The sequence below is a fragment of the Callithrix jacchus genome, chromosome 1 (assembly GCF_049354715.1).
Source record: "Callithrix jacchus isolate 240 chromosome 1, calJac240_pri, whole genome shotgun sequence".
Classification (NCBI taxonomy): Eukaryota; Metazoa; Chordata; class Mammalia; order Primates; family Cebidae; genus Callithrix; species Callithrix jacchus.
In genome coordinates, this window is record NC_133502.1 from 174,102,068 (window position 1) to 174,117,014 (window position 14,947).

Genomic DNA, 14,947 nt, shown 5'->3' on the forward strand with positions numbered 1-14,947 from the left:
ACCAGGAGTCCCAGACCAGTGAAACCCATCTCTATAAAAGAAAAAAAAAAAAAAAAAAAATTAGCTGTGGTGGTACGGAGCTGTAGTCCCAGATACTTAGGAGGCTGAGGTGGGGGGACTGCTTAAACCCAGGAGTTCGAGGTTACAGTGAGCTATGATGGTGCCACTGTACTCCAGCCTGGGTGACAGAGCAAGTAAACAAAGCTAAGTTAATAGAAATAATTTGATGATACATTATTAAATTTATAAGTTTTTTTTTTTTTTTTTTTGAGACGGAGTTTCGCTCTTGTTACCTAGGCTGGAGTGCAATGGCGCAATCTCGGCTCACCGCAACCTCTGCCTCCTGGGTTCAGGCAATTCTCCTGCCTCAGCCTCCCGAGTAGCTGGGATTACAGGCATGCGCCAACATGCCCGGTTAATTTTTTGTATTTTTAGTAGAGACGGGGTTTCACCATGTTGACCAGGATGGTCTCGATCTCTTGACCTCGTGATCCACCGCCTCAGTCTCCCAAAGTGCTGGGATTACAGGCTTGAGCCACCGCGCCCGGCAAATTTATAAGATATAGAATGTGTAGAGTATGCTACATGTTAATAAAGTAAAACCCCGATTACATAGGTGCAGTGATGTGTGGATTTGTGAAATACACAACACAATCTAGAGGTTTGTGAACCAAACTGTTCTTACAGCTGTTGTTTTACCTACAGTAACCTGTGAAGAAGGTGTAGCAGCAAAGAAGATGGCTTTTGATTTTTACTACAGATTCCTATCATGTTTGGGTTTTTGACAGTAGATGATTATAGGTATTACATTTATCATTTTAAAAATTCAATTTTAAAAAATGAGGTGGAACAAATCTCAGAGATTATTCCAGCTAGACCACACTAGAGAAGACTGTGGCCCCTGGAGCCACCCTGAGTCTCCTCTCACAGCATCTGGTTCCTCACACACGGTGCGGGCTCAATGGCTCTGGAGAGACAGCTAAACGGTTGGGGAGCCAGAAACTAACTTGGGATAGAGCCTGTTCAAGGGTTCCTGAGGCCCACAGTCAAGCCACAGGCAGATCACAGAAGCTTCCAGTGCTGCTCAAAGGGGCTGTGCAGGCAAAGGTGAAGAGGACTGACTGGAGCATCTGGGGCAAGACTACAAAGACTGTTTACAGCTAGGTGTGGTTGCTCATGCCTGTAATCCCTTTGGGACCACAGCACTTTCGGAAGTCAAGGCAGGGTGGATCGCTTGAGGCCAGGAGTTCAGGAACAGCAAGATAGTATGATCCCATCTCTACAGAAAATAAAAATTAGGCTGGTATGGTGGCATGCATTTGTCTTAGCTGCCTGGAAGGCTGAGGTGGGAGGATTGCTTGAGCCTAGGAGATCATGGCTGTAATAAGCTATGATCACACCACTGTGCTCCATCCTGAATGACAAAGCAAGACCCTGTTTCTCTAAAAATACAATAAAAAATATATATGTATTTATAATTTAAAAAATTAATAACAAAAACTGTTTACAAATGCAGGCCACAACTGCAGACCAAGGGCCAGATCAATTCACTCCTGTTATCACCACAGCCACAGCCAGATAACTATGCCTGCCCCAACCTCCTCATGGATTCTACACAGAGCCACCAAAAACAAAGGGTACCCCATAATGTCTCTGATTGGTCTTCTTCTAGGGCAGTTCTGAAGCCTCCACACAGGCTTTGAGACAAGTGGTGGTCAGAAGTCCATTCTTACAGTCTGTGGGTAGAGAAAAGGTCTGGATTTGACCCCTGCCTAGGCTTAATATAGTGTATATCTAGGGAATGTTCTGCAAACTCTGCAGACCCCAGCACATTTGAGACAGTATGATGTAACACTTATGAGCCAGACTCCTTGGGTTTGACGTCTCAGCTCCACCACTCACATGCTGTGTAATCCTGGGTAAGTTACTTAGCCTTTCTGTGCATTACTTTCCCATCTGTAAAAATGGGATAACAGCACCTATATCTTAGAGTTATTGCAAGGATTCATTGCGTTAATACAGGTAAACAGTGTAAGGAGAAAGGATGCCTGACCCACAGTTTTCACAGTCTGTAGCTTTAGCTGTGCTGTCATGCCTGGGTTGTTGCTTCTGCTTTCTAAGCAGCACTCGGCGAGAGAAGGGTCTCTAGTTCTCCAGCAGTGGCTGAAACCTCCAGGTCAGTCTTACTCATCTCATCTTCCTCCCCTCTAATGATACAGTAATCCAGAAATATCCTCCAAACCATGCCGTTTCAACTGTCTGTGCCTTTCCCCACACTAGTCCCTCAGTTTGGAACAATCTTCTCTCTACTTCACTTCTTTGGTCTATGTTTTTTCCCATGCAAGTAATCAAAACTGCTTAGATGCCACTGTCTCCAGACTTCTTTGTGCAATCCACACTAAAAAGATCTCTTATACTACATATATGCAAGTTGAGAATGGAGAGCCCATTTCAGCATGTCTACATTCCTAGGACAGCTTCAGCATACAGGTGTGTTGAAGTGATTATTTGGTGATGAAACAAGCCCAGCCTGCTTAGCTACATCCTGACTACTTCTTCCTCCACAGCAGACTTGGAGATCTCCCTTCATCTGACCCCAAATGCTTCTACTGTTTGGAGATTTCCATTAGTGTCCCAACTCTGATGGGGTTTCCTAGGGATGAATGGAACTAGCGTGGATCTAGCTGACTCAACTGGACATTGACTGGAGAATGGAAGACCATCACTGACAGGGTCCAACCCCTCATCCTGATCAGTCTGTTTCTCTTACCCAGGCCCACCTTTGGTAGCCACCTATCCCAACATGTATCCTACCAAAGTTATCGGAGCCACAACACACAGGCCTAACTGGAGCCCACTCAACATCAGAACAAGAAGAGGTAACACATGTAAAATCCAAAACTTCAAAACTTGCAGAAGGTTGGGAGCCACTGGACAGGAGCCTCATATACGTCGCCGTGGGCAGAGAGTGTGCTAGATGGCCCAGACCCTTCACTACCATGAGGAGTGCTAACAGTCTACATCCTGTCACTATGCAGCCAGCGGGAATGTACTTCTCTTTGGAGAAAGAAGCCCCATATTAATTTGTAAAAGAGGAATTTTTTTTCCTTCTTGAAGTCCAGATATCACTTGTTAGACAGGTTGGAAACCTTTACCACTGTCCCTAAGAATCCAATTTTTCAATCCAATCTGTTTCTCTTAACTTGAGTCACTGTGACATTACCAAATTTTACATACAGTTATCTGTTGCTCTGTAAAGAAATACAGATGGTTTTTGTGGAAATAAACAGTCATTTATTTTAAACAATTGTAAAATAGTTTATGGAAACCAGTGGAGTAATGCATTCAAATAAATGCCAAAACTGGTTGATGGGGATCCAGGGTGCTAAATCACAGTGCGGAGGAATTTAGCTGTGGGGAACAGACAGTAAATCCAGAGTGACAGAATTTCCCGTGATGGCAAAGGTTTCTGACATCCAGTCCAGTACTCAAAACCCACAGCAGTTCAAACCCATTTTCCTTAACACTGCCTTGACAGCCAGTGAAATTAGTGAATTTAGTCACAAGCACCTAAGGACAAAAAACAGAAGAAACAAAAATGAGATTTCATTTGTCTGCAGCCTTCTCTGGGCTATATAAAAGTGGTGACTCCAACCTGAGTCAGTGGAGAGCAAGCTTAGAGCCAACTGTTTTCAGTCAGCAGACTTTGTTATGATACATTGGAATCTGAAGACTTTCTTTCACATCTGCTTATGTCAGAGGCTTGAGTAAACTACTTCCTCTCTGAACCTCAGTCTCTTCCTCTGTTAAATGGGGATAATACAGTGGTTGTATGTACTTGACAGGATGTTGAACAGATTCAGTGAGGCACCAGGATTAACTATTCTTTGGCAAGCTTGATGCCAGTGGCCCTGGTGGAAGGGGTCCTAGGCCTGGGTGGGACAAAAGGCTACACAGGGCCTCTTAGGGACTTCTACCAACTCTTCAGCGAAGCACCACTGCCAGTGAAGGGTTGGACCAGCCTTTGCAGGAACAGAGAGAATTCTAAGCCCTTTTTTGCTTCCAATTTTACAGGACAATCAACTATAAACTTACTACCCCCTTCCATTCTCAAACCAGGCTTTTTCCCTTGTAACTGTGTTTCCAATGACGACACCATGATTCCCTCAGTGAATTAATTCAGTTGTTCATCAAACATTTACCAAACTCCTACCATGTGCCATGTCCTGAGCCAGACACTGTAGATATAAAGATGAACAAGACTCCATATCTGGCCCCTAAGGACCTGGCATAGTGAACACGGCACTCTCAGGTTTGGAATACCTCTTAGCCTTCCCCCTTATTGTTGACACTAAATCAGCTCCCAAGTTCTGCAGACTCTACCCACTTAATAGGTCTCCATTGCATTCCTTCCCACTCAGGCCACAGTAATGGTTTCCCAATCTTCTCCTGGCCTCCAGCCACCCACTCCTTTACTCTATTGTTAGAGAGTGTTCTCCAGAGCCAAATTCTGGTAGATTCAAGGTATCACTTTCATGCTTAAAATCCTTTCACAACTTCCTTGCAGGCTACCAGTTTAGACGCAAAGTCCTTATCCTACTCTCAAGGCTTTCTAATTTCCTGTCCATCCTAATTTCTGGTCCATCAATGTCCTCTATAGGACATTGTCCAAACTAGTCTCACCGTTCAGTGCATGTACGTCCTGGTTTCCTACCTCCATGTCAGTGCTGCGCCCTTCCCTTCACCCAGACTGACTCCTCCGATTTGTCAAAATCACATCCCTCCTTTTTGATCATCCCCTAAGTCTTATCTTTTCTCCTTCTGACCCCGTGATATCAGGCCCAACCAGAGTCCCAGACTGGCCTCCTTCTTTTTCCCACATAGGGAAAGTTGCACCAGTTAACACCTACAGGCTCTGTTTCAAGGCAAGAGGATTTCTGCAATCCCCAGCCAACCAAAAACAGGGCTTCCTTTTAAAAAAATCTCGCCTTGGCCTTCAGATTTCATTCAGTTAACTGGTCCTTGCTCCTGGCCCAACCCTGCCCAGAACCCTGCCCTCAGTCCTGACATCATGCTAGGTTCTCAGTGGGCCTCTCTGAAGATGCTGCCTGCCTGCCTGTCTGCCTGCCTAGATTTCCTTGTGCATAAATCATGCATTTAATTTCTCTAAATTCAACCATATTTACTAGGTAGAAATGAGGGAAAAAAAGAGAGAGAGACCTGACTAAGAGCACAATTTAAGCAGTTGGGAGATTTCCACTTGCCATGACTCTCAGTGATCCAATGAGCCCCAAGAGTGTGAAAATGAAGCAGGAGTCCTGAATTCATCCTTTCAACTATGGAACCTTGTAAATGTGTGATAAATGACTAACTGCATTAAATGGGTAGATGACAGTATCTCAGTCTTTCTAGATTAAGTTTGATTTTAGCATTTAAAAATATGTGCTTTTAGCGGTTATGATGCTAGAGAAAACAAGTTGTGTGAGTTTAATGAAAAAATTAGAATACATTGCCTCTGATGAACATTTTTAAAGAGATTTTCTTTCCTACAGGTAATTTTGACATCGAGGTTTTTACTCACCTGTTGCCTTTGTGATCCAACCTTGGATAAGCTGTGGCTCTTGGTACGGCCACCCACTGATGCTGAGCATCATCTGCTTCCCTGGTCCTTGATGCCAGGACCTGCAGTTCCCACTCTGTACTTGTGCCCCCACCCACAATCCTGCTGCTGATTGCCCATCTGCCCTGTTCCCTGCTGTGGTGGCCAGATCGTTCAGAGATTGGCTCCACCTGCCAACGGGGCTTCTCTCTGTCTGTCCCATCTTCCTTCTAATGACCATTGTGCCAACTGAGGTTGTGTTTCAAGTCAGAACACAAGCCTTGGTAAGTACTTACTTAGTTTTTATTTTTTAATGTACATAGAGAGGCCAGGCTTGAGGACTACAACCTAGGAGCATAGATTCAGGTTGCCCTGAATACAGTCCCAGCACTTTAATTACCGCTACCCTGTCCAGCTTTATAATAGCTATTTAAGCTCTCACCTCAATACGCCCCACTAGAAGGATTGTGATAGCGGGGTTCAAATTCAAGCTCTATCACCAATTCATAAGACCTTCAGAAATTACTTACGTGCTCTAAGTACTGTTTTCTTATCTCTAATGGGGGATGATGATAACCTCTAACTCATATTTATTATACAGAATAAGATAATAACACATGTAAAACAGTCTGGCACACAAATGCTCAATAAATAGCAACTATTTCTCATTATATTAATACAATTTTGCACATTTTGCTATGTTCAACTCTCAAGCTATAAAACAGATAAGAAGCTGAATTATATATCCTGTTTTATTTTAAGCCAATTGTGACTTATAACCAAATATGTTAAAATATGCTTCTTTTTGTGCTACAAACAAAACAAAAAGGTAAAAACAATGGGGAAAATGGCAGAAGAAGAGACGTGGCTGCCAGCCATTTTCCTTTCTCAGAGTTTTCTTTCTTGTTAGATCTATTATCTGGGAGCTGGGCTGCCCTGCTGGCTTTCCATTTGCCTTGCTAATAACAGTAAATCCAGCAGCTTCCACTGCAGTTCCTGTCTCCTTCAGCTGACTCCCAGGCCAATCAGCATTTCCTCTCTGCTAATGTCAGATGTTCCCTGGGAAGTCCTGCTGAAAAGAAAATTTATGACTAAAGTTTCTACAGCTTTTAACCCTTCTACAAATCCTGCTTCAGATGCAGGGTGCTCTGGAGGAAGGCTAGGTCATTCCTACACTTGCACTCCTATGTTCTTGCTGATGCTCTACTGCTCTGACAAGCGGCCTCGGACCCCTGGAAAAGCCCAAATGAGCAGCTGGGCAGACAGATGCACACATTCTGGGCTGTACCTAATATGTGGACTCAATTTGAGCTGGGTTCCTTAGCAGCTAAAGTCTCTTTTGAACTATGACTCAAAGCAGTCATATGCATACAAAAAGCATTAGATCACAAAATTGTGAGTCTGACTGGGTTTCATGGCTGAAACTGAAAGGAGGGACCAGGAATAACACTTACTGAGTGATAAGATAGTAACAGCAAAGACTTACTGGTTACTTGGTGCTTTGCAAGGATCTCTGCTTAATTCTCACAATAATGCTATGAAGAAGACATTATTATTTTCATTCATAAATGAGGAAAATGAAGTTCAAGCAGGTTAAGAAACTTTCAGAGAGCTAGAAAAAGCAACAGGAGGCCAGGCATAGTGGCTCATGCTTGTAATCCTAGCACTTTGGGAGGCCGAGGCGGGTGGATCACCTGAGGTCAGGAGTTTAAGACCAGCCTGACCAACATGGAGAAACCCTGTCTGTACTAAAAATACAGTATTAGCCAGGCGTGGTGGCACATGCCTATAATCCCAGCTACTCGGGAGGCTGAGGCAGGAGAATTGCTTGAACCTGGGAGGTGGAGGTTGCGGTGAGCCGAGATCATACTGTTTGTACTCCAGCCTGGGCAACAAGAGCAAAACTCCATCTCAAAAAAAAGTAACAGGAACAGGGGTGGAACCAGGTAGGTCTTCTAGAAACCAGGTCTTAACAAAGCTCCATGGTTAAGGCTACCAACCAGAAAACCATCATATGATTGGGACCTTATTTTACTGAAGAGAAGATTAAAGCAAGGAGCTCAAAAACAAAGAATAACCAGTTTTAAGCCATCAGAGGAAGCATGATCTTCTGATCCACAACAGCCACCTCCTGAAATAAATCCTCCAAGGGTCACAGAAGAGGAGAATGCACTGACTTAGGCTTTTAGGAGACAATGGGGTGGCACTCCACAATCTCTTCAGTGGAACGGAGAACAAAGGCTGTCTGCCGAGGCTCAGGCTTGCTGACAAAGGTGGCAGTGGTGCAGCAGCCACTGCCAGACCCTTACAGACCTTATGTTCTTGGCACAGAAGGATCTCATCACAGGGCTTTCATTGTAAGTAAGTTCAAGACTTTGGGGATGTCTGCATGCTGGCTCCATAGGCTTTTCTATGACCTCTTCTCCACCTCTCCACAGAAGTTAGATGATATACCTAACCAGACCAGCAAATCCAGTAAACTAATTTTTGTCCCAGTTTAAAAAATAGAATGCCAAAATGTATATGTGACAGCTGTTTGGGACTCTAATGTTATGGAAAAGCAGCTGTTTTCATTTATATTTAAGATATTAGTCATTCTTAGAATGGAACAGAGTATCCAGCTAATAGCTTATGCTCTAACCTATGGAAAATACAGGTCACAAAGTGTTGGCAGAATCACAATACAATAACTATACTCATATAACATTTTGGTCTTAAAAAGTTTGAAAATGTTTATAAGAAGAAGCAACTATTTAATGATGATGTTCTCAGAGAAATCTGATATCCAACATGATGAAACGAATGGTTGCTTTTAGGAGAAAGTACATTTTCAAATAGACACAGTCCATGTAAGTAAGGAAAGAAAGATCCTTCTAAGCTGTAGAATTTGAAAATAAGCTGTTTTCTTTTTAAAAAATTTAAAAATTAACTTTAATCAAAGTAGCATATATATAGTTTCAAGAGTAAATAATGCTGTTAAGTCCTTTGATGAAAAAGAGTAATTCCCTGTCCCATTCTAGAGTCCCTCCTTATAGGCAATTTGTTTATTGGGTTTTTTTTTTTTTTTTTTTGGTCGATTTCTGGTACTCACCTTCCTATTTTTTATTAGCATTCCCATTCAACTACTTAAATAAGTTATTATAAATATCAGACATTATCTATTAACATTGGAGAGAATGAGGACTTAGGCTGTACTCTCTCTTTCACACACACACACACTCACCTTTGGAAAGTGAGTTTGCTTTTCTTTTTCTGCAATACAGCAGCTTCCTCCTGCTGGGCACCCTTACGTGACTTTCAGTGTTTAAAATGTCTGCTTTTGGTATACTCCTCTGGCTCCCCAAGGACTCAGGAGAGATCCGTATCATTACAGGAACTTGAGGGCAACACTAATTTCGACAGATGTGCATTGCCTTTCATTTTACACACATTTACATTTACATTTACATTTACATTTACATTTACATTTGATGATGTAATTCTCTTGAAGGAGTTCGACCTCCAATAACCAAAATACAGTGAATCCATTCCTAAACAGAAAGTGGTGGCCTCAGGTGTGGGCTGGCTGAAAGAGAAGCAGCTACGAGATGTGGGTTAGTCTTCACTACCTCTTAGTTCATTCCACAGATATGCTAGCCACCAACCCTGGGCCAGCTGTGGTGCTGGTAAACCACAAGGAACCTACCTCTCCAAAAGGAGCTTTCACTGTTCTCAAGAAAAAGGGTGGGGGGCTCTCATTCTTTTCTCTTACAAGGTGCTTACCAGTAGCTGGCAAGATCAGTGTGTTAGGACTTTACTGGGGACAGGGCCATGGTGTCTCTGTCACAAGCCTAAGTGGTTGAGGGATACTAATCTCTAGAGAGGATTAGTATCCCTTCCCAGCTTCCAAGGCTAGGACATGGCCTGTTCCCCTTGATGGCCACAGTTGATCCAGACAGATTCATTCACTGCTCATTAATTTAACCAGTCCTTGCTGCCCTGTCTGCTTCTCCCTGCCTGCATCAATGAGGAGTGCTGGTAGCCCAATTAGGAGATGTGTGGGAACAAGTGGGAAGAATCGAGGTTATGCCAGAGCCTGGGAGCCAGAGAGACTCCCTTTAGGAGGGGAACTCCCAAACCTGAGAACTCAAGAAAATCCTTCCTGTTAGAAAATGGAAGGACTGGCCAGGTATGGTGGCTCATGCCTGTAATCCCAGCACTTTGGGAGGCCGAGGCAGGTGGATTACTTGAGGTCAGGAGTTCCAGACCAGCCTGGCCAACATGGTGAAACCCCATCTCTACTAAAAATACAAAAAATTAGCTGGGCATGGTGGTGGGCGCCTGTAATCCCAGCTACTAAGGAGGTTGAGGTGGAGAACTGCTTGAACCCGGAAGGCAGAGGTTGCAGTGAGCCAAGATTGTGCCACTGCACTCCAGCCTGGGCAAAAAGAGTGAAACTCCATTTCAAACAAAACAAAACAGGAAGGACTAACAAAAGCCAGAGCAAGAATTTCTATCAAATGTGTTTTGTTGCTTTGTTTATTGACCAACTCCTCTATTAGAATGTTAGCTCTCTGAGATCATGAAACTGTCACCCTTATATCCTTACTTACTATGTGAAATGTAGCCAAGACTCCATAAATATTTATTGAACAATAAGTTAGGTTTCAGACACACTGTACCTGAGAGATCTGCATGACCCTCAGGGATTCTTAGACTTAAGTTACACGTTATCTTAATTGACATTGTTCTGCTATTAAATGTAGTGTGCCAAAAGAAAGAAAAGAAAGAAAGAAAAAGGGCAAGCTGAAGTTTTGCTATGATTTGATATTTCTATGATTATGTGGTGATGGTTTCCGGGAAGATTGAGGAGTTCCAATAGACCACCTTGTATCTTTTGCAGCACTTGGGCTTTAATCACATCTCACTGACTTTCTGTTTGAAAAATAGGTTTGATGACACAGTAGAATCTACACACCCAGCTGCCTGCCATACTGTGATTAGTAGCTAGGTAACCAGAGGTAGATGCTGATAAGTCCTCTCCCCAGACCTGCCTCACGGTGCTAATCCAATGCCATTTTCCTGATTTTAAGTCATCTTTGTCTCAGGACATTATTGTCATGTAAGGCAGAAAAAGAAATACCCTTACTGCTGGCTATTTTTCTTCTTTTTTTTCTTTCTAATGCATTTAAAGCTGTTGCAGATATGCGGCAGAAAGTGCCACTACTTATAATTTACTCAAAAAGGAAGAACTATGCAAAATTATTAGTGCAGTTGTTTAAAATGCCTTTTACATTGCTTACGGGGGTAAAACAGCTCCAGTGTCAGGCCTCTGTAAGCAGCACAACACGAGTTGGGTGGTTCAGGTCCTTGGTTTCCTGCAGTGGGGTAACTACAAAAGCAGTGGTTTTCCATAGAAAGTAGCTAAAATCAATCTTGGTAGAGAAGAGTTTTCCTTACAGCTACTAATAGGATAAACACATCAATGGCCTGACCAAAGAAAGGGGGCCTTCTGCTTCCTCTGGAGGAGACTGAAGTTCTTTCACTGAGGCTGGAGAGATGTAATGGGCACATGCAGCGCTCTAATCCTCTGTAATTACAGAGTCATTTTCATTTTCAAAATCACATGGATATTTAAGTACACTTCCTCTTTTAAATGTTTTCTGAGAAGCATGGACAGGGTCTGTGAGCTACTAAACTGTGAATACAAAGACTTTTAAAACTCACTTGTAAATGTGTTTGTTACAGTCAATTATAGTTTGTTCACATTATCTCCAGAATCTTTGGCATAGGAAAGTAAATTTGCAGATATAAGCTATCTGCTAAATAAGCCTTGTGACCATTAATCCATCCCTATAGATATACGGCATGAATTCGCTTATTAGTTTAAAAAAAATCATTTCAGTTGACTCTCTTGAGTCTAGTTTTCTCCTTATTCAAAATAAAGTATGCTTCCAGCAGATTCTAATTCAAACACAATTCAAAGGCTCATTCTATCACAAGGTATAAGCTTTCTATAGACTTAACTCACTAGAAAACAAAAGGTGCAGGCAAAGGCCAAGTCATATGGTTAGAAAAGGAAGTAAACAAAACCTAAAGAGAAAGCCAGGTTATATGGCATGCCTGGCATCATAGTGGCAATAGGGATGATGGCAGCTGACATCCACTGAGCACCTACCATGGACTAAGTGTTTTATATGCATCCGGTTAAGACAACAACCCTGTAAGATAGGTATTGTCACCTCTATTTACAGAAGAGACAACTGAAGTCAGAAGGGGCTGATGACTTGCCTAACTTCACAGCTTGTAAAAGGTACAACTGGGCTAGGAACTGGGATTGGTTTGGTTCTAAAGCCCATGCTGTTTCCACTGAGTCTTGCTGCCGCCCACAGCTGAAGCAGGGACATTTGGTCTCTCTCTAGAGAAAGGCAACAGCTTCCACTGAGCTGTGGGCCCTGTAACCTTATCCAGTAGGAGGAAGCACCACACAGTGGTTAGCAGTACAACCTTGGGCCATTGGGTTTTGAGTTCCTACTCCCCCACTTACTAGCTGTGTGACTTCAGCAAGTCCTGCAACCTCTTTGAGCTTTAGTTTTCTCATTTATAAGATGAACATAACAACTGTTTCAAAGAGTTGTTTTAAGGGTTAAAGTGTAATGGAAAAAAGTGTCTGGCAGATCACCCTGCCAAGTTTGAGTATTAGTATTAGTAAGGGGTAATTATTTTACCTATAACTGTATATTCAACTTAAAACCACAGATCAATGGAAGAAATTATGACCTCAAAGGTGTTATTTAACAGATGAGGTAATAGTAAAATATTCTATTGCTTTCTATACATTTAGAAATTCTTATTAGTATCAACAGTGTCTAAATTATGTATTTTTAATTTTTGTAAGTTCTTTCCCATTTTATTATGAGTATTTTTAAACCACAGAAAAGTTGAAAGAACTGAACACTGAGAACCCATATACCCTCACCTAGATCTATAATCAACATTTTACAATACTTGCTTGATCACATATCAATAAATTTTTTAAAATGCATTTCAAGTCAAGGAGGAGACATTACTACATTCATTCCTAAATACTTCAGCATACATAGCATTAACAAAACAATATTTAAGATTCTTTTTTTACTTTTAGGTAAAATTTACATGCAACACATGCACAAACTGTACAAATACAATTTGACAGTCTGACAAATGTACAACCATATGTGCAATCATAGCTCCCCTCAATATATAGATTCCCCATTAATACAAAGATGATTAGCTTTACTCCAGAAAGTTGCCTCATCCACATTACATTTTAAGTGAGGAAGCCATGGTGTATGGAAAAAAAAACCACTGGGCTCAAGAATCAAAGGGTCTGGGTTCAAATCTCACTTATATTCCTCATTAGAAGCACATGCAAGTGTGCACACATATACTCTGTGTCCTCTCTCTCTATTTATATATATATTCTTGATTTTTTCAACCATAAAAAAGAGATAATGCCCATCTCACAAGGTCTTTTGTAAAGGTTAAATACAAAAATACTTGGACTACACTAAGTATTCAGTAGATGGAATCAAATAGGAATCATCACCATGGTACTTTCTCCTTTTCTCCCACCTCGTCCCGATCTGAGGATATTGACTTCAAAAAGAAAAGTAAGGACACACACACAAAAAGCAGCTGAATAAGAGATGGGGGAAAAAAGGCATCTCTCTGCATAGGCAGTCGTCTGCCAATTTATCCACTCTGACTTCAGCTAATTAAACATCTGTCTCAACGGTCTCCTCAGCAAATTAGTCATCCCCACTTTGTGACACTGATTGTTGGTTGCAGCCTTTTCCCCACTTGCTACCGTTCCCAGAAACTTCTAGGAGTTTACTCACCAGGCACATGGCAAGGAATGATGCAGGGTCCCCATTAACCCCCTACAGTTGCCCTTGGTGCCAATGCTGTTCATAATGCTGCCAGGCATGTCCTTAGATCTGCCTCCCCAAGATAAACCTGTTAAGGGGTGACAATGTTTTTGTCTACCTTTCTGATTTCCAGATTTTGATGTATTTTCTAAGTGCTATGTACATGTACCAGACTAAAGTGTTTAATAAACATTTAACTAAAAATCTGTTTTTCAAACTAAGTTTTATGACAAAGAAATCAGGTAACAGAAGTTCTCAAATGAGGTGAATTAAAGTCTGGTAAATTACCAGACAGCTTTTTCTGAACATATAAACAAAAGCTTTGTCGAGGCTCAAAGGGCCAGCAGGCAAACAAGTGAAGCTGTGTGGCCTGGATGCATGATCCATTTCTCTATGCAATCGGGGGTATATGTGTACGTGTACACACCTACTTTGGCAGGAAGTAGGAGAAGTGAGGTAGGGGCGAACTGTGTTCTAAACTACAGAGCACATCTTAAAAATGGTATTCTGAAATTAGGCTTTTTCTCAATCCTTTTTCCCATTAAAATAGTCATGACTGACCAAAGAACTATCTTTTAGAAAGATAAATGGCTAATAAACACATTTTAAAATACTAAACGACACTAAAGACCCAGAAATGCTAATTAAAATGAGATACTGGCTGCTAAACATCAGTTTGGCAAAAATTAAAGACTGATAACATTCAGTGTTGGTAAGGAGCTGGCAAAAAGGGCATTCTCACATACTCTTGGAATGGCAAAGAATGGGCATAAACTTTTATTTTTTTTGAGACGGAGTCTCACTCTGTTACCCAGACTGGAGTACAGTGGCACAATCTTGGCTCACTGCAACCTCTGCTTCCCAGATTCAAGCAATTCTCCCTACCTCAGCCTCCTGAGTAGCTGGGATTACAGGTGCGCACCACCATGGCTGGCTAATTTTTGTATTTTTAGTAGAGGTGGGGTTTTGCCATGTTGGCCAGGCTGCTCTCGAACTCCGGACCTCAGGTGATCCACCTGCCTTGGCCTCACAAAGTGCTGGGATTACAGGTGTGAGCCACTGCACCCGGCCAGGCATACAGGCATAAACTTTTTGAAAGGCAATTTGTTTTCCTCAACACTTTCAATAAATAAATATCTGACAAGCAATAGATATATAAAATCTAGCACAAATGTGCAAGAACATTCAAACAAGATTGTTCACTGCATGCTTTTGTAATACTGCATGTTTTTGTAATACTTAAGTTTTTTGAATACTTAATTTTTTGAATACTTAATTCAGGGCTCCATTATCTGTTGGACAGATTTCTCGAGTGTTTTGTGGCCTCTAACTCATTTGTACAATGCAGATGGGTGTTTTCTAAGAGAAATTCTGATTATACTGCCCTTCTTTCAATAGATCCCCTCTGCCATCAGAATAGAGTTCAAATTCAACACTTCTTACATACAGACATGACCTA

General features: G+C 41.8%; 1 protein-coding gene across 36 annotated transcripts in view; it reads right to left on the reverse strand.

The window, feature by feature from the left end:
• Positions 1-14,947, reverse strand: part of MAPKAP1 (MAPK associated protein 1) — a 264,752-nt gene that overhangs the window by 76,285 nt on the left and 173,520 nt on the right. For 3 of the 36 annotated variants that reach the window (XM_078327339.1, XM_078327345.1, XM_078327343.1), the window contains one exon: positions 3,272-3,570. The exons of the other annotated variants lie outside the window; for them this stretch is intronic. In XM_078327339.1, coding sequence (XP_078183465.1) covers positions 3,557-3,570 — 14 coding nt within the window. In that variant the 3' untranslated portion in view covers positions 3,272-3,556. Of the gene's footprint in view, positions 1-3,271; positions 3,571-14,947 lie in introns of those variants that run through there. 36 annotated transcript variants of the gene reach the window in all.